The 16439-nt window shown below is 30.3% G+C and overlaps 1 protein-coding gene across 1 annotated transcript; it reads right to left on the bottom strand.

Annotated features, from left to right (window-relative positions):
- Window positions 1-5179: 5179 nt before the first annotated feature.
- Arl6 (ADP ribosylation factor-like 6) lies at window positions 5180-16439 on the bottom strand. Its single transcript, XM_040723361.2, has 2 exons — window positions 16213-16439; window positions 5180-5919 (listed from the first exon to the last, which is right to left on the bottom strand). The coding sequence occupies exons 1-2, from the start codon at window positions 16400-16402 to the stop codon at window positions 5531-5533; spliced, it is 579 nt and encodes a 192-aa protein (XP_040579295.1). The 5' UTR covers window positions 16403-16439; the 3' UTR covers window positions 5180-5530.

Raw genomic sequence — 16439 nt, 5'->3', positions numbered from 1 at the left:
ATACATATATTGTGATATCCAGATGGTCCTTTTAAATTTATTTTTGTATATTGAAATTCAATTCAATTTATTTGTTTAACCTATATTTTTTTCATTAAGTTAAAATTATAATTATTTGTTTTAGAATCCATGGTTTGTTGTTAATTACAAATAAGTTTATTCAAGTTTATTCGATCACTTGTTTTGGTATTATAATATTAGCAAAGATTGATCACGTCGTTACTTTTGATTTCTACACTATGTATACAATTTTATAATTTAGGAAGATGAAGTCCATCGGAAAAGTGATAATGAGGATTCCAAGAGTTTTTCAAATATTTGGTTCAAAATTATAGACTATTTTTGAACCTAAGATTGACTGACAATGAAGATCTAAATAATAACAGTCCTTTTCAATATATATATATATTAGGTATAATTGACTTTTACTGGGGTTATATATTTTATTATCCAAAAATTACAACAATTAAAAGTACAACTATAAATTATGTTATGATTTAAATATCTAAGGAAAGTATAAAATAGTTCAAACTTTGTTACTTGTACATGATAAATTATTGTTCTAATCAAGATTTTTTTATACATAGATATATGTTGTTCCAAAATAAGTCTATTGATTTCTTTCGATATTGGAGTTTAAAATAAATACAGGCAAATAGCAACCTCTGAAACATCAGAATGAAATTTCAAACTACTCCAAGGCATCTCTCCAACCTCTTCAACTAACTGAGGAACCAGAAAATTCAAGTTGATACGTTCCGCTATCAAATTTAATTTGATTCTTATCATCCAGTTTTGCTCATTTTTGAAAGTCTTAATGATCTTTTTAATACTGTACAACTCAACCCAAAGGTGGAGACTTTAACACGATTCTCTATTTTCTAGACTATTGACATAACTTGATCACACAATTAAAACTCAAATCTTGACTTGGACTCAAAATTTAAGACTCACTACTCGACTTGGACTCGAAAGTCATTTCAACTATTTCACTGGATATAACTTCAAGTACTTTTGAAAAGTATATTTTATTTTCTCAGGACTTGAACTGGACTCGATGAAAATATTCATTCACTTGGATTGGCGAGCAAAGACTTGAGACTCAACTCGCACTAACAGTATAAGGTCCACCATTACCTGATCTTTATTTAATTTTCTATCCACTCTTTGATTTTTTCTCAAACAGATCTTCATATTTAATTTTCTATCCAGTCTTTAATTTTGTAAGCCAATCAAAGTATAAGGCGGAGTAAAAATTAGGTAATCAGGTGATAGGGCAAAGCAACAATCCTTTCCCCATCCTCGGCCATATTACTTAAAGAACTCGGCCTCTTCATTTAAGACTCCACGAAAAATGATAGGGGCAATAAGGAAGAGTCCATAGGGCAATGAAGCATAGTTCTACTTTGCAACCAAAAATTGACCTTTTATCTCATTGTATTTTAACAATTGAATAAGAGAAATAGGTTTAGCAAAATTAGAAAGGTGTTTCTATTCAAATACATAATTCGTCAGAATTAGTGAAACATTGGCTTCAAAATAAATGAACTCCATTGTGTGACTTCGGATATATTTTGTTATGGAGTTCTTATTTGTTTCGCCGATGGTTGTACTGATTTACCTTATTTTGACTCTCTTATATAATAATAAGAATAAAAAACAATTGACTTTCGAAAGAAGCATGTCAGTATTTTTAACAAATGGGCTGCAACGATCCAAAAGTGTTTTGTGGAAAGATTATCAATCCTTTAAATTCTGTTATTTGTGATCGCCTTGCAAATTCCAGATGTCCACTCCAACTGAAAGTCAGTATATTTCTAAATGAAATACTATATGTACATTTGCCTGACTAGGAAAATGTGTCCTTTGGTGTGAGACGAGTTGATAATTATTTTTCCAACTTCAGTAGCATCATCAACATATTGTTAAAGACCGTGATTTAGGCCAATGATTTTTTAATATGCTACTATGAACGTGTATACAAACAAATTTGAATAGGAAAGCATTTTTGTAAACTCTAAGGGAAGGGAAATATTGTTATATTTTAATGAAACACTAATTCAGAGAAGCCCTGTAAGTATATTTAAGCAATTTACTATTCTATAATTTACTGAACCAAACTATTAATACCATTCTTCAATAATATTAGAGGATAGTTCACAGCTTAACTAGAGCTAATTCGGCTACTAACTGATTTTGGACATATTTCCTATTAATCTATTAGGAGGGAAGGTTGGGATATAAAATAAAGATGACGATGTGCTTTCTTACTTTCATCAGAGTTTTGTGTCTCTACTGTTTCTGTTTTTTTGTTCATTATTTAATAGGTGGTCGTGGGGTTAACTTTTCCCTCTGACGTAAGATTTATCTTTGGAGTAAATTTAGTTAAAAATGCATAATAAAATTAATGTATATAGATTAAAATATAATTACAATATTTTCCTTGCACTAATGCTATTTTAAATTTTGGAGGTTCTCCTCTTTAAAACCGTAATTATCCCCTTAAAGTGATATGGCAGACACCTGATATTAACAAGCGTCTTAATTCAGTATTAAAATATATCCCCCTCCCGCCTTCTCCTGACGCTCTTACAAAAATCCAATATCTGCTTGTTAGTGATCCAAGAGTTGACTTTAACTCTATGGGAACTGCAGGTTATCTGCCAAATGTGTAGGGCTGTATATTTTCAAACTGCAGTTCTAAGAAAATCCGCTCGTTCATCACTTAGTAGTTAAACGTCATATTTCTTACTTAACACATGTCCCCATTCCAGGACTCTCATGTCTCACATAATGGCCTAGAAACTCAATTAAAACTAACCTTTCTCATGCTTCTATACCACACATTGACTTCCACACACATTTTTACAAATATAGAAATGGTAACCTTGAATTTGATGGGATTACTTTTTTGGGGGAAACTACTATTGAATACCAATGTTGACGGTAGCAAGTTTTGACATTTCTCTTAAATGTTGTCTTATAAATTGTGTGAAGATAGAAGGCTCTATTTAAAAACGGTACGTCACATTAAATAAAGAATTTAGAAGTTAATTTCATTTTATGAGAAAAGATTTATGTGCAATTTCATTGATTTTATATGGTGAAAATTATATTAAATTAATATGTACTCGATAAGTAGTTGATTATTATGTGTTTTTGTCCAGTGGATAGTAGTCAAAGACAGAAATCAAAACATGTGGGATTCGATGTCTCAAAAAAAGCCCACCTGTGCATCATTAATTCATAATTATATATTATATTCATGCATACTTTGAATTTTAGGACACAGTAAATTAAAGTTTTGAATATTTACAACCATCCAGAAAATTCCATATTTGAAATTTTTACTTCATTGATTGAACTCTTTATTCATTTCCTGAAACTTTTGTTCTTATTTCAGTCTATATTTTTGCATCATTGAGAAAGGCTTTTCTTATAGAGTTGTAAAACAATATATACGTACAGTGTACATATTATATATCTTCATATAATTTATACACACAGGGTGAGAACTCGAACTCAAAATTTGAAATCCTCTTAGAGGCCGTTTAGTCTCAGTACTAAAAGTTTTAACGCCATTCGTAAGAGATTAAAAAAGCTACAAAGCTGCCTTCTGACTTGCAGAATTCTAGCATTCGTCCTCAACCGACGTGAAATACCTGGACTTTACTATTTGGTGCGTCTTGGAGGGCAAGACAAACAAGACTTATTACCTGAATGTCGATGCCCTGAAGGCTGTGATCACGGAGGAGTGGAACAACTTGTCCTCGGACTTCATCGAGGCCAGCTCTGCTTTTGTTCGTTCCCGTATTGAAGACATCATTCAGAATGGAGGGGGCATATTGAAAAAAAAGGGTTGAAAATTGTTGAATTACCTATTTTTGTTTGAAAAGTTTGCAATAAAAATGCCAAAAAGATAAAAATATATAGAAGTGAAAACGGCATTTAAATTTTTTTAGTCCTCACCCTTTATATATATATATATATATGTATACCAACAATAATTCTAATTTTATGGTAAGAAAGGAAAAATAAAGTTGTTTTGCTCACAAATATATTGAGAATATACATATGTATGTATATAATAACATAACATCCATGGCCAAAAAAGATGAACAAAGAGTAATAAAATAAAATGGTGAAACTTTATCGTGTAAAATATCGTGGCTGGGGTGGTATTAATACATAGATAAATGTTGGAATGGGTATTCAGGATAGATTAATGTATTATATTTTAGACAATTCTGCCTACTACTTACATAGCATAAGCCCAACTTTAAATTTAATTATAAAACAAAAAAAGATTACAGAGTTCACGGAAAAGAAAAATAATATTCAATGTTGTAATTGAGTTAAGCATCTGCTCAGTTTTCATGAACTCAAGAATTAGATATATATAGATTTTATACATTATTATTGTTTCGGTTCTAAAACGAATACTAAGTAGAGGCTTGAGCATAGATCTTTTGCAACTTTTTCATGGATGTTTTATCATAAAAGGAACCTTCACTAAAGTGCTACAATCACAGTCTTATAAGTAAAAATAATGTACTGATGACATAATTAAAGGCCGCAAATATAATTAATATACCCAAAATAATAAGTAACATAAGTCAACAAAACAAATGAAAAAGCTCTTTACCAGATTCTTGTAGTAATTGACAAAAATCTGCAATTAGTTTTTCGTATCACTTCAGGTTGTTGATTATTTGCAATTTGATTTTTTTCAAAATTGGACTATTTTTAGAAAATAAAAATTAAGGAAATAATGAATACAAAATTTAATACTAAATACAAGCTGCTATTATTAATCAATATTGAGACAAAATAATATAATGGTCATTTGATAAATATCTAAATTGATATCACTTGTTTTCATATTTTCACAAGTGAATCTGTCTCTATAAGGCTTAGTACAGCAGCAACATTTACTTGGTTTCAATTTATTTAAGACAGAAATCACTCGAGGTTGTATATAATTTTTACCGTTATTGTATAAGAAAATATCATTCTATAACTTGGAAATTTATAAATTTCAACGCTTAACCTCGAGTGATATTTGCCATAATAAAAATGAAACATTGTAATTTTTTAATTAGTATGTACGCCTTATTCTTAATCAAAAAACATATTAAATACCAACGTTCTTCTATAATAAATAAATTGTTCTTATAAATTGATTTTTTTCAGAATTAATCCTTATTTTTTTATTCATAAATTTACATAGGAGACAGAACAATTAACATATCAATTTGTGTTTGTTTGCATTTTGTACAAGTATTAACTTCAAAATATAATATTTAATGACTAGAAAATTTGTGAGTTAATGATATGCATGGTGCACTTCCCTTAAAAAGCAATAATCCATAATTGAATATAGACTAAAATTAAAAATTATATTTGTGCAGTAGAACATTAGATCTTGGTTGTAATCAAGAAGGTAAACTTATTATATAAACTATAGAAAGGTTGACAGCTTTATAAATTACTACGTAAATATGTATTCTCATATTAAATTAGCCTAAAATCATTTTCTATTCATTTGATCTTTAATCTGACCCGTGAGCCATTCAACACCTTCATTGAGACCTTCTCCTGTTATTGCATTTGAGGCACATATATGCCATGGTTTATCTAGAATCCTTTCAAGCCCTAGAGTTTGCGACACTTTGACACTGGAGAGGGATTCCTTCATATCCATCTTGTTTGCAAAAAATAAAATTGGTATTTTTCGAGACTGAATATCTGGATGTTGAAGTAGCATGTCCAATTCGTCTTTTGCAACAATCATACGAAGTTTATCACTTGAGTCAACTACAAAAACGATTCCTTGACAGTCCTTGTAGTAATGTTCCCATAAGTTGCGATAGCGCCCTTGTCCAGACATATCAAAGGCAGTAAAGCCCACATTTTGATCTGGAAAAATAATGAAAAATAATAATTATACTTATTAATTAATGAACTAAATTTATTTAGGTAAACTTTTTATCTATGAATATGAGTTTGCAGTAGCTACATTTAAGCGTTAATAATATAAATATATTCCAGCTTTCTTATTATTTTATAACTACTCCTACTAATTATAATAATATTGTCTATATAAGTAGTTCTTAAACTGTTAATACATATACGACTAGAGGAACTATATAAATAGATTAAGCCTCCAGTATTGTTGATTCAGCTTGGTCATAATGATAGTATTTGGAGATATTTTTTAAAGTGCTACACATTCTAAAAGGTTAACAACCACTGATTTAGGACTAAAGTACCAAAATAGGGAGCCGTAACCAATTAACACGTGGGAGGAGCAGTTTTATAGCATAATTATGTTAGAGGTGGCCTGAGAGTGGGAGATTTAGGGCGTGATAATATTTCAAGGGTAGGAAATTGAGAAAATATAAACAAGATCCAAATTTAATACAACAATAAATTGCAAAGGGTTGTCAATTTTTTTTTAAATCTCGAAGAAGGTATTATTTAAAGATGTGGCATTACCCCTCTCCTGTGAAAGTTGAGCTAGCCTTTCATGGAACGATGGCACCATAATCACGCAACTTTTTATCTTTTTTATAAATTGGAAATCATTGATCTTATGAAGCTAATACAACCTTTTCCCAACTTTTTCTACATTTATGCAAAACAGAGACTTAATTTAAATGGCATAAGTATGTATATATAGACTTGTTATCAAATTCTTTTTTGTTTTTAATCTCCCAAACTTTTAATTTATTATGGAGCTACGTATCTCAGTGACAGAACGCTCGGGAGATATTATACTCTTGAACTTAATGTGTGTAGGTTTGACTGACGGTCGTTCCTGGAGAAGGAAATATACATATTGTATATGGACTTCGAAGACGATTTCTAGGTAAAATGGAGTAATTGTAACTCTATCTAACCAACTATAGGAACATAAAAAATATATGTGAAATTTTGATATTTATTTATAATTTGAGAATTTGAATCTCTATTTTTAAGTTAATGCTTTCGGTAATTAAAATATAATTGTTTGGCACTTTTTTTTATTGACTTCACAAATGAATTGATTTCAAAATCTATTTAGCACTCAGACCCATTTTTAGATGTTATATTTGCATATTTTGTCAAGAAAAGGGTAGACAATGTGTTTGTTTTGGTATACATTAGTTCAGAACTGTTTTTCAGAAACTAATTTTTGATTAATGTACCATGTTATTATGCAAGATAAAAGGTAATCTAAAGCAGAATTTTCTTTTACAAATTAAAGTATATGTATACATATAATATTAGAATATGACTGAAGGGAGGAGGGGGGACTTTAAAACTCCCATAAAGGGACATGCTAGTGTGGAAAAACGATTTTATGCACGCAATATCCCTTAAACACAAATAATCACAACAGAGTTATTAACAATAAATGTTGAGGAGAGTTCTTAAATATATACCGACATCAATAGTATAAAAAAGTGACCCATTTTGATAAATTTAAATCCTTGAGCCCTGTTCATGTTTGTAGGTGTCCGTCTACAATATAAATTAATTTCTAGCTCATCTATACAAAAATATAGTTACAAAATATATCAGAAGAAGAGGAAAAAGAAATTATATTTATAATAATTTAAATGTGCCAAAAAAAAATCGTAAAAAATGAGATAAAATAAAATTAAATGAGAACATTTTCCCATTTTCTTTTAACCCAAATTTATAATTAATTAAACCCTTCATAAAAGAAAGATTTAAACACTAAAAGTCACTTTTAAGCTTTAGGAACTATATAATTATTCACAATCATTTTAATTTTTCTGTTGTACCCTTGAACACAACAATTAAATATCGATTATTATTGTGGTTTTTATGGACATAAGTATAGTACAGCCAATTATTTTAACAAATACTCTTTCGATTGTTACAATCTTTTAATATCTCATATCAAATTTATCATTATCTACTCACTGCTTTCTAAATTTAACTGAACCCCCTTTCTACTTTCTTAAATTGATCCATTCTTAGGGATTTTAAGTAAATACCTGCAAGTTACATAATATGTCACCACGTTATCTTTATTAAATCTCGCAATCTTTCCTCTAATAAAAGAGAGAAAAGGCACAAAATCAGTTAATGTTTAGATAATTCTTCCCAACTGAGGAACTATTTTTGATTTGATATTAGAAAATTGTTGAACCAATCAATGCTCATAACATTTATATGAGGAAGAGAAGTAAGAAAACAATTTACTTTGAAGTTTGGAATTCCTTATGTTATGATTAGAAGCCAATTTTGGAAGTTCCTTTAACTACTTTGTTTGTATCTATTATTTATAAAAATACATATAACATGGCGTTACCACGCAAACACAAAAATATCCTATGTATTTAGTTGTTAGCTCTCGATTCCTTCTTCTCCCTTGATACGTCATGGCTATTTCATGATTTATTCTTTTTCATAAATACACAAAGTCATAAGTTATTCTTTACGTTTGCTCCGTTTCCAAAAGAACAGGAATACAATTTCTTGTTGATCCCTCGTCGCTTATATAGTATATATTAGTCATTCTATTATTTCTATGCAGAAATTTTGGCTATTTCTGCATAGAAATAATATAATAACTAATCTTTTAATCACAATACCGGGCCGTGCAGAATTATTTACCGATTTTTGTTCAGAACATATTGCGAACAATAATGACATTTCGAATGACTTGAGAAACAATTTATTCATACATTTTTAGAAAAATGAAATAGTTTGTGATCAAATTTAATCAATGTAGCCACCATTTGACTCAATGACACTGGTCAGGCGACTTCTGAAGCTGCCACAGACTTGCTGGATGTAATCGGCATCCATGGAAGCCCATGCCTTGTTGACAGCAGCCTTTAAGGCATTTATGTTCTTGTGTCGTTTTTTGCAGGCCTTGGTCTCCACGTGCACCTAGATAGATAAGTCTAGTGGGTTCAGATCTGGGCTCTGAGGGGGCCAGTAGTCCTTGGCCAAAAGTTCATGTTGTCCTTGAGCCACTCCTGAGCTTTCTTGGAAGCGTGGGCGGGTGCTCCATCTTGTTGAAAACCCCAAGGAGAGTTGCCGACTATGGATTTGATTCATGGAAGGACCTTGGACGCCAGAATCTTCACATAATCCTCTGCTGTTAATCTGAGCCAGTGGGGAACCATACCTGCTTCATGGCCTTCCCGTTGGATCTCCAAACATCTCCAAAGCTCACAATACGGTCATTTTGCCTGTTGAAAACAGGATCGACCGTAAAAGTTTTCTCATCTGAAAAAATGATGATGCGTCCAGATGAGCTCTTGATATCATTCAAGATTTTCTTAACACGCTCAAGTCTGACTTCTCGCTGACGTTTAGTTAGCAGAGGGCGTTCAGTACGCCTCAGGGACTTTCCTTTTCAATGCCCTTGAAACAGTTGATGTCGACGTTCCCATCTTTCTGGCCATGTCGGCAATGGACCTGTTGGGAGTCCTTTTGAACACTGCCTTTACTTGCCTTGTTGAGACAGTGGGCTTCCTGCCAGCCCCAGGGGAATACTTGAGATCATTCCCAGCCTCCAAGCGCTTGGAAACGTTGTAAATTGTCTTCAACGAGGCCCAACCTGTTCCTTAATGTTGTTATAAGGCACTCCCGCTCGGAGGAGGGCTGCAATTTCGATCCTCTATGTTTCCTGATTGGACATGGTCTCATGTGTGGAAGTTGTTACGCTCTCACAGGAAGGATTTTTGTTTATTTTAATAGTAAAAATACGAAACAATCAGTTTGTTTGCCATAAAACCTCTTAAAAAGTATATTTACATCATCGGTAAATAATTTTGCACGGCCCGGTATTACTCAGCAATATTATAATACAGTATCGAATAAAATGCTATGTAGAATTTAATAATCTGTAATTTATTTAAAAAATGGTGAAGAAATAATATGACAGTGATAGTCTGTCAAGATAGTCAAGATATAAATAGAAGTTGGTATGATTGACTTATCTGGCTAACTACCAGCTGATTCCGGGCTTTGTTTTTGTTTCTTTTTGGAGAAAAGTTTGTGTGATACAAGAAAGATAAGGACGTGGTATATATAATAGAAAACTTTCATGTGACGTCAGCATTGTTGGTGTCGGCCATTTTTTAATCCTAAACAACCAAGTTTTATAAGACTACAAACCATTTCTTCATTAATATTAAGGAAAATAATCAACTATTGGGGATATCAAAATGGGGCTTACGAATAAAAGGACTTAAACCTTAATTTATATCAAAAATGTATCCCTATAATGTCCAGTCTAATAGTATATCAGACACTAATATATATTAAAAATATTTGATTACCTCATTTTACATTCCTAGTAAATAGCAAATTGACAATTACAATGGAAAGAATGAGTATTTTCTTTCTAATTGTCCTACTTGTCTCGTCACTAATCGATCAAAAAAATAGGTAGATTCTACAAATCTAGCCATAATTTAGTAATTTTCAGTACATACTACGTTTATTAAATTCAAATATTCCTGCTTAACACTATCATAAAGAAGTAAACCATGCCGCTGTTCACACTTTTTTATTTCTTACAGCAATTCAATGACGATTTTTCTAGATTTATTGAAAAATTGTACATTTTACTTAGAAAGATCATCCTATTACATACTAAAAAACTTTTCTTTCTCGACTTTCCTTACTTTTTTGTCCTATATTGTATTACTCTTTTAGAAAGATACCAAAAATTATTCCTATTCGTTGTCAAAGTAACATATACCATTAGGGAAAGCCTTCTACATATATAAGTGTTGCATTATTTTGTATGGTAATGCAGCCCAAATCTTATGCCATTTAAAAACAAATTGCAATTATAAATGTGACAAAAAAAAAACACTGAAAGAATTGTTGTGGTAATTTTGGTTAGGTTATACTAACTTTATTCTCTCCTATTGAATAAATGTGTACAAGTGATTAGGCAGTCATTTTTATATAATGACAAAGTATTTATAAATGATTAATAAATAATTAAACAAAAAAAAAGCAACTTTACTATTATGTAATGTATAAAATCATGCAATATGGCCATGGAATCCAGTTGAATACATATTGGCTTTTTACATAATATATACATAGGACATAGATATGTGCAGTGTGCATAACTGATTAAAAATGTATTTGTAACACAATGAATTTTTTTCAGAAAATTATCTTTTTTATTAGATATATGTATATATAGTATTTTGTGATTCCTAATAAGCATAAGAGATGGGGACAGGGGAAGAAGGCAATTGTTAGTCATGAAAATCGCATGTATTTTGGGCATGTTTAATTTAATGACAAAATCTTAAGCAAAGAAATTTCATTCCTCAGATTACCAATTCCAAAGAAACGGGCGAACTAAAAGAAATAGCCCCAATTTTTATCACTAATAATTAACTTTCTATTTTTGGCAAAACAACAAGATCACATTGTTTTCACAGCCCCGTGACTAAGGAGCTATGACTAGTGGTGGTGAAAATTCGGTGTATTTGTTAGCTCCCTTTCTTTTTTTTTTTTTTAAATTATTCATCTGAAGAATTAATTTTCTTTCCTTTAGCTAGTGTCCTTATTATTTAACTCTGAGAAGTGAACTTTCTTTTTTACAGTATTGAATATATTCAAAACTTGATTGAATATTTTGTGTGTGCTCATACAAGACAGAAAGTAACCTTGGGGATTCGTTTCGGATTTATAATTGTAATTCTTTATTCGACTCAGAGTAGAATTGAGTTTCAACATCGGAGTAATTCGACCCAATGTCCTTCTTTATTTCCTTCTACCCGTCCTCCCTCGTTACAGCTGATTTTAGCTTATCTAATGAAACGTCATAACATCTAAGCTGCTCTCCTCCGAAAAAAAATCCAATTGTCAAGGTTACTATGTTTATTTTCGGTTTCTTTTTTTAACTTGCCCGAAATACACGCGATTTTCATCACTAAATATGACCTCCTCTTGTCAAATATTTTCTCTACTTGTATTTGTCTAAATTTTCTAATTTTAAAAGTTATGTCCAAAAAAGTTAAATTTAAAACAAAAAAGTCATTCAAAACTTTTAGTAAAAAAAATTCAAACTACATCACAAATACAAGTCATGGCTTATTGCCTTACATTAGTTATATAAATTAGGATATCTATATTTTGGATATTATTTTAATTTTTGTTTGAAAAATATTTGTAAAGAGTTAGTGATGAAAAAATTACTCCTGCCTAACTAAATGCTTGTAATTAGAATAAATATTATGTACAAAGAAATATTTATGTATTTTCTAGAATGGACAAATACAAAAAGGCCTTCTTCTTCATGCCATTATAAAAATAAATATATCTTTAAAAGGGCTATTCTTATTTTTTGTATTGTCTTATAATGTTAAAACAACACTGTAATATAATGATATTATTCTATTATTATTATATTTCGACGGTTATTTAGTCTCTATAAATGTACAATATACAATGTCCATAGCCTTTACATTCTCATTCTCCCAAGAACAATTTGTAATATTAAAAGGATTTCACTAATCTTCCAAGTTTATAATCTAGCCTTATGAACATAATGTGTACAAATGTCCAAGGAAACACACTATAATGTGTTCTTTATGATATGATTTGCAATGTATTTGCTTATTTATTCATATTTCATGCTTCTTGATTCATTTGATAAATGTATGATGTTCATTTTGCCAAGTTTTTAATTTACTAATAAACATTCTAAAATACAATCAATTACTTTTTTTATATAATGTCCATTGAATACAAGAAACTAGAACGTCCTCAGGGAACGCAAAATTTCAAAATCTTAGGGAATCCTTCGAGGAGGCATTCCTCAGGTTTTGGTAGACCCAAATGAAATTAACAGGCCTTTTTTTGTTTTTAGTCTTTTAGTAGAAGTGATAAGAAATTTAGCATAACTAACATTTTTGGAACTTTTATTAATACAGAAAGAGAGAAAAAAATAGATTACACAGGGGAACACTCATTTTGTACAAATCAATTCAAGCCAAAACAGGAATTTATCTTTAAGTGCAGAATCCAAAACTGATCTTAGTTTCTTTCTCAGTCATTTAAATTCTGAAATATCTGGGATTATAATAATTCGGGACTATTATCTTTCAGAGTCATTTTTACCCTTAAAACAATCCCCAAATTAATCCTCCCGTCCCTCGAGGAATCTGAATTTGAATATCTCCTGAGATGGAGGATTAAGCTAGAAGTATCTTTCTTAGATTGACTCCATCTTCCTTTCAAGAGGCATACTGTCATGGAATTGGCATTGAAATCGGGAAAAATATGATGATAATCTCGATTATTTGCTAGTACACCCCCATAAATATAGGATCACTACACAAAATGGAACAAAAAAATTGTAGATGCATATTTTTTAAATAGATATTTTATTATAGATTGAATATTTTTCCATAATATATGCTACCATATTCCTAATCACTATGTATTAGGAATAAGTTATAAGGGTCTAAAGAAGAGTGTCTTTTTTCAGTTTAAAAATGGAAATATATCGAATTCAAAATAAGAATTAATAAAAACACTTTTTAATGATAAAAAACACTTTTAAGTTTTATAAATCCTAATCGATAGAGCTTTCCCTGAAGACAGAATAATGATATTGGTTTAGGAATGAGTTAATATTCTTGAATTTTAGATTACGATCTTGAAAGACGTGTCGAATATCTTTCATTTAGAGAACATTATTAGTAAAATGAAAAACTCCATAACTTGAGAACCAACCATTTTATTATGAAAAATATATTTGGAGGTTGTAGGTAAAAATCTACAAGTATACTAAATTTCATCAAACTCTGAGGTGGTTGAGTGAAAATTATCCCTTTTTATATCTTTTGTATCAAAGGGATAAATAAGGTCGTAATTCTTCATTCATTCAGATACAAAAACGACATATTTGAAAACATCTGCAAAGGATTTATCTACTGATATTTTGTTGTCAAAGATTTACTCATATGTATGTGGTTAAAGGCCTCATAAACATGTAGGAACATAAGCAAATTGTTGCATATCTCCTCAATATAGAAATTTTAGGTAAAAATTACTCATTATTATTGTATTAGAAAATTGAAAAAAAGTAGTGGTTTAAATCTATGGTTTAAATTTCGATCTCTAATATCTTTTGCCTAACGAGAATAAAACCATACCGAAGAATACAATTTACTTACATATATGGTTCCAAAATTGGTATAATCAGCAGCATTTGGTCATTTAAAAAAAAAACAGCAACTAAAAATCGAAACCGAAAGAATGATTTGAAGGAGAGCAACATAGCTGTCATGACGTTTCATTAAAATCAGCTACAACTAGCTGTGACGAGAGAGGAGGAGGAAAAGGAAACAATCAAGGACATCTCTGAGTCCAACAAACACTTAAAATTATAGGTAACCCCGCAACAAAAACATCAAGGTTACTCTCCGTCTTTTATGTGCACACACAAATGTTCAATCAGCTTATGAATATAATTAAATGTAATAGAAAAGGAAGCTCACTCCTTAGGAATTAAACAATAATGGCAACAACTCAGAAAACGAAAATTCACTCTTCCGTTTCTCAACTCTAAAAGAACGGGTGACCCAAAAAAATAAAGCCAATTTTCATCACTATGCATAATATCCCTGAGTAAATAGATTGTTTAAAACATAGAATGTATTAAGGATATCCTTTATTAACTTTCTATAAATAAGTTGAGAATGATTGAGTAAAGTCAAAATTAATAAGAATAAAAGTTCCTATCAATTGTCCTCGCATGTATAAAGAATGTTTAGGAGTCACGAAAAGCCAGAAATTATAATAATATACATTAACAAATACTGAAAGGAAATAGATGTATAATTATAAACAAGAAAAAGCATGTGCTGCACCTACGTCCTACAAATGCAAGAGGCCTATTTCTTTTGGAGTTTTAATTTCATTTTTTATTTTTTGTTATACATATACCTTGAAAACTTCTAAGAAGAACAATAATTCATGAGGTAACTACTCAAGCTACTTTATTATTGTATAAAGGTAAGTCAATATTAACCTTGATACTTTTTGTTGTTCGAAGGCAAAAAAATATACACAATAGATTTGAAGAAATCAAAGAAAAATTCCACCTTTTATATAACTTATTTCTTCTTTGTTTGATTGATTAAAAACAAAAAGAAACGAATCATTATAATATAAATAGCGACTGATTTAATCAATCTAATAATAATAATAAAATTATTGTGTCCATTTTTTGAGATTTTTTATAATAAAACCTTCCTATACTTCCCAGGGGTGTTTATTTACCCCAAACGAGCTAAATAATCTTGTTATGTCTAATACACCTCATATTTTTCCTCCACCTTCTTTGTCATTTTTAATTTACTAAATACTTTTTGCAATTCATTTTTTTGGGTGGTTACTTCATTATTTTCTTAGGTATTCAACAATTCCGGAATCAATTATCGAAGTGTCAAAGAAATTTTTTATGTCTATTCACCATACCCCAACAATGAATATGAAAAAAGAAAATAATAGGGAAGTGGGGGATGTCTTATTCTGAGCGGAAAATTTCTAGTTTGATTAAAAAAATGTATATATCCTCTACATACTTATTTTATCCAAATACTATTTTAGTTTATGAGTTCACAAGTATAAAATATTGTAATAAAAAAGTCGATAATTTGTACAACAAGGCTTAGAATAGCTATCATAAGTTTAGCATCTAAGAGAAAATTTAACTTTGTGTAGCTAAAATATCAATTATAAGGTTGGCGTGTCTTAACACGCCCAGAGAATAACTTGTGTTCAGATTTGAAGGGAACTAATGAAAGATTAAACAAAGAATCTTCATGTTTTAGTATTCCTTTAATAGTATAAGAGACCGGGGAGAGTTGCAAAACTGTTTGCTCTCGAAAGGCAACGCAATAATTGACAACTTATAGATGTATTTGCATCCTTTTAACTCCAAAATTTGTATGCATGTAGTATGAACAATGCAATTCGATTGATCATTGACAAATTGGAAGGCAAATAATACCAAATAAAGTAATTTTTACAGAGAAGGAGATTATTTAATGATACTAATGGGAATTTCAATCATTATTTCTTACTCGTATGATCCAACAAATACGCTCTCCATTTTTACTTTCTAAACTCCCAGCAAATGATGCGTTGAAACAAATATGATCACACAAAAATAACTGAATGAAAAAAACAGCTAAATACCTGGATCATCAGCATCCAATCCAGGAGGCAGGGGTGCATCATGGATTTGTGCAAAAACTAAAACCATTGCCATGAGGCCAAAATCGCTATGTTCTTCATTAACATTAACTGATCCATTATTTAATAACGATGAATTCTTATTATTTCCTGAGAGCCCGCCGGGAAGCCACCGTATACCGTATTTCTTCATGGCCTCTCTATTTTTTTTTTTTTTTTTTTTTTTTGTA

This window comes from Lepeophtheirus salmonis, chromosome 13 (genome assembly GCF_016086655.4).
Source record: "Lepeophtheirus salmonis chromosome 13, UVic_Lsal_1.4, whole genome shotgun sequence".
Taxonomy (NCBI): domain Eukaryota; kingdom Metazoa; phylum Arthropoda; class Copepoda; order Siphonostomatoida; family Caligidae; genus Lepeophtheirus; species Lepeophtheirus salmonis.
The sequence above is the reverse complement of the archived record's forward strand: the minus strand, read 5'-3'. Positions and strand labels throughout refer to the sequence as shown.

What these genes read in the sequence shown, in the direction of transcription:
- Arl6 (XM_040723361.2), bottom strand. Translation starts at nt 16,402, where the DNA reads ATGAAGAAATACGGTATACGGTGGCTTCCCGGCGGGCTCTCAGGAAAT. An exon ending in ATTGGATGCTGATGATCCAG is followed by an intron (nt 5,920 to 16,212) that starts GTATTTAGCTGT and finishes TTATTTTTCCAG; the next exon opens with ATCAAAATGTGGGCTTTACT.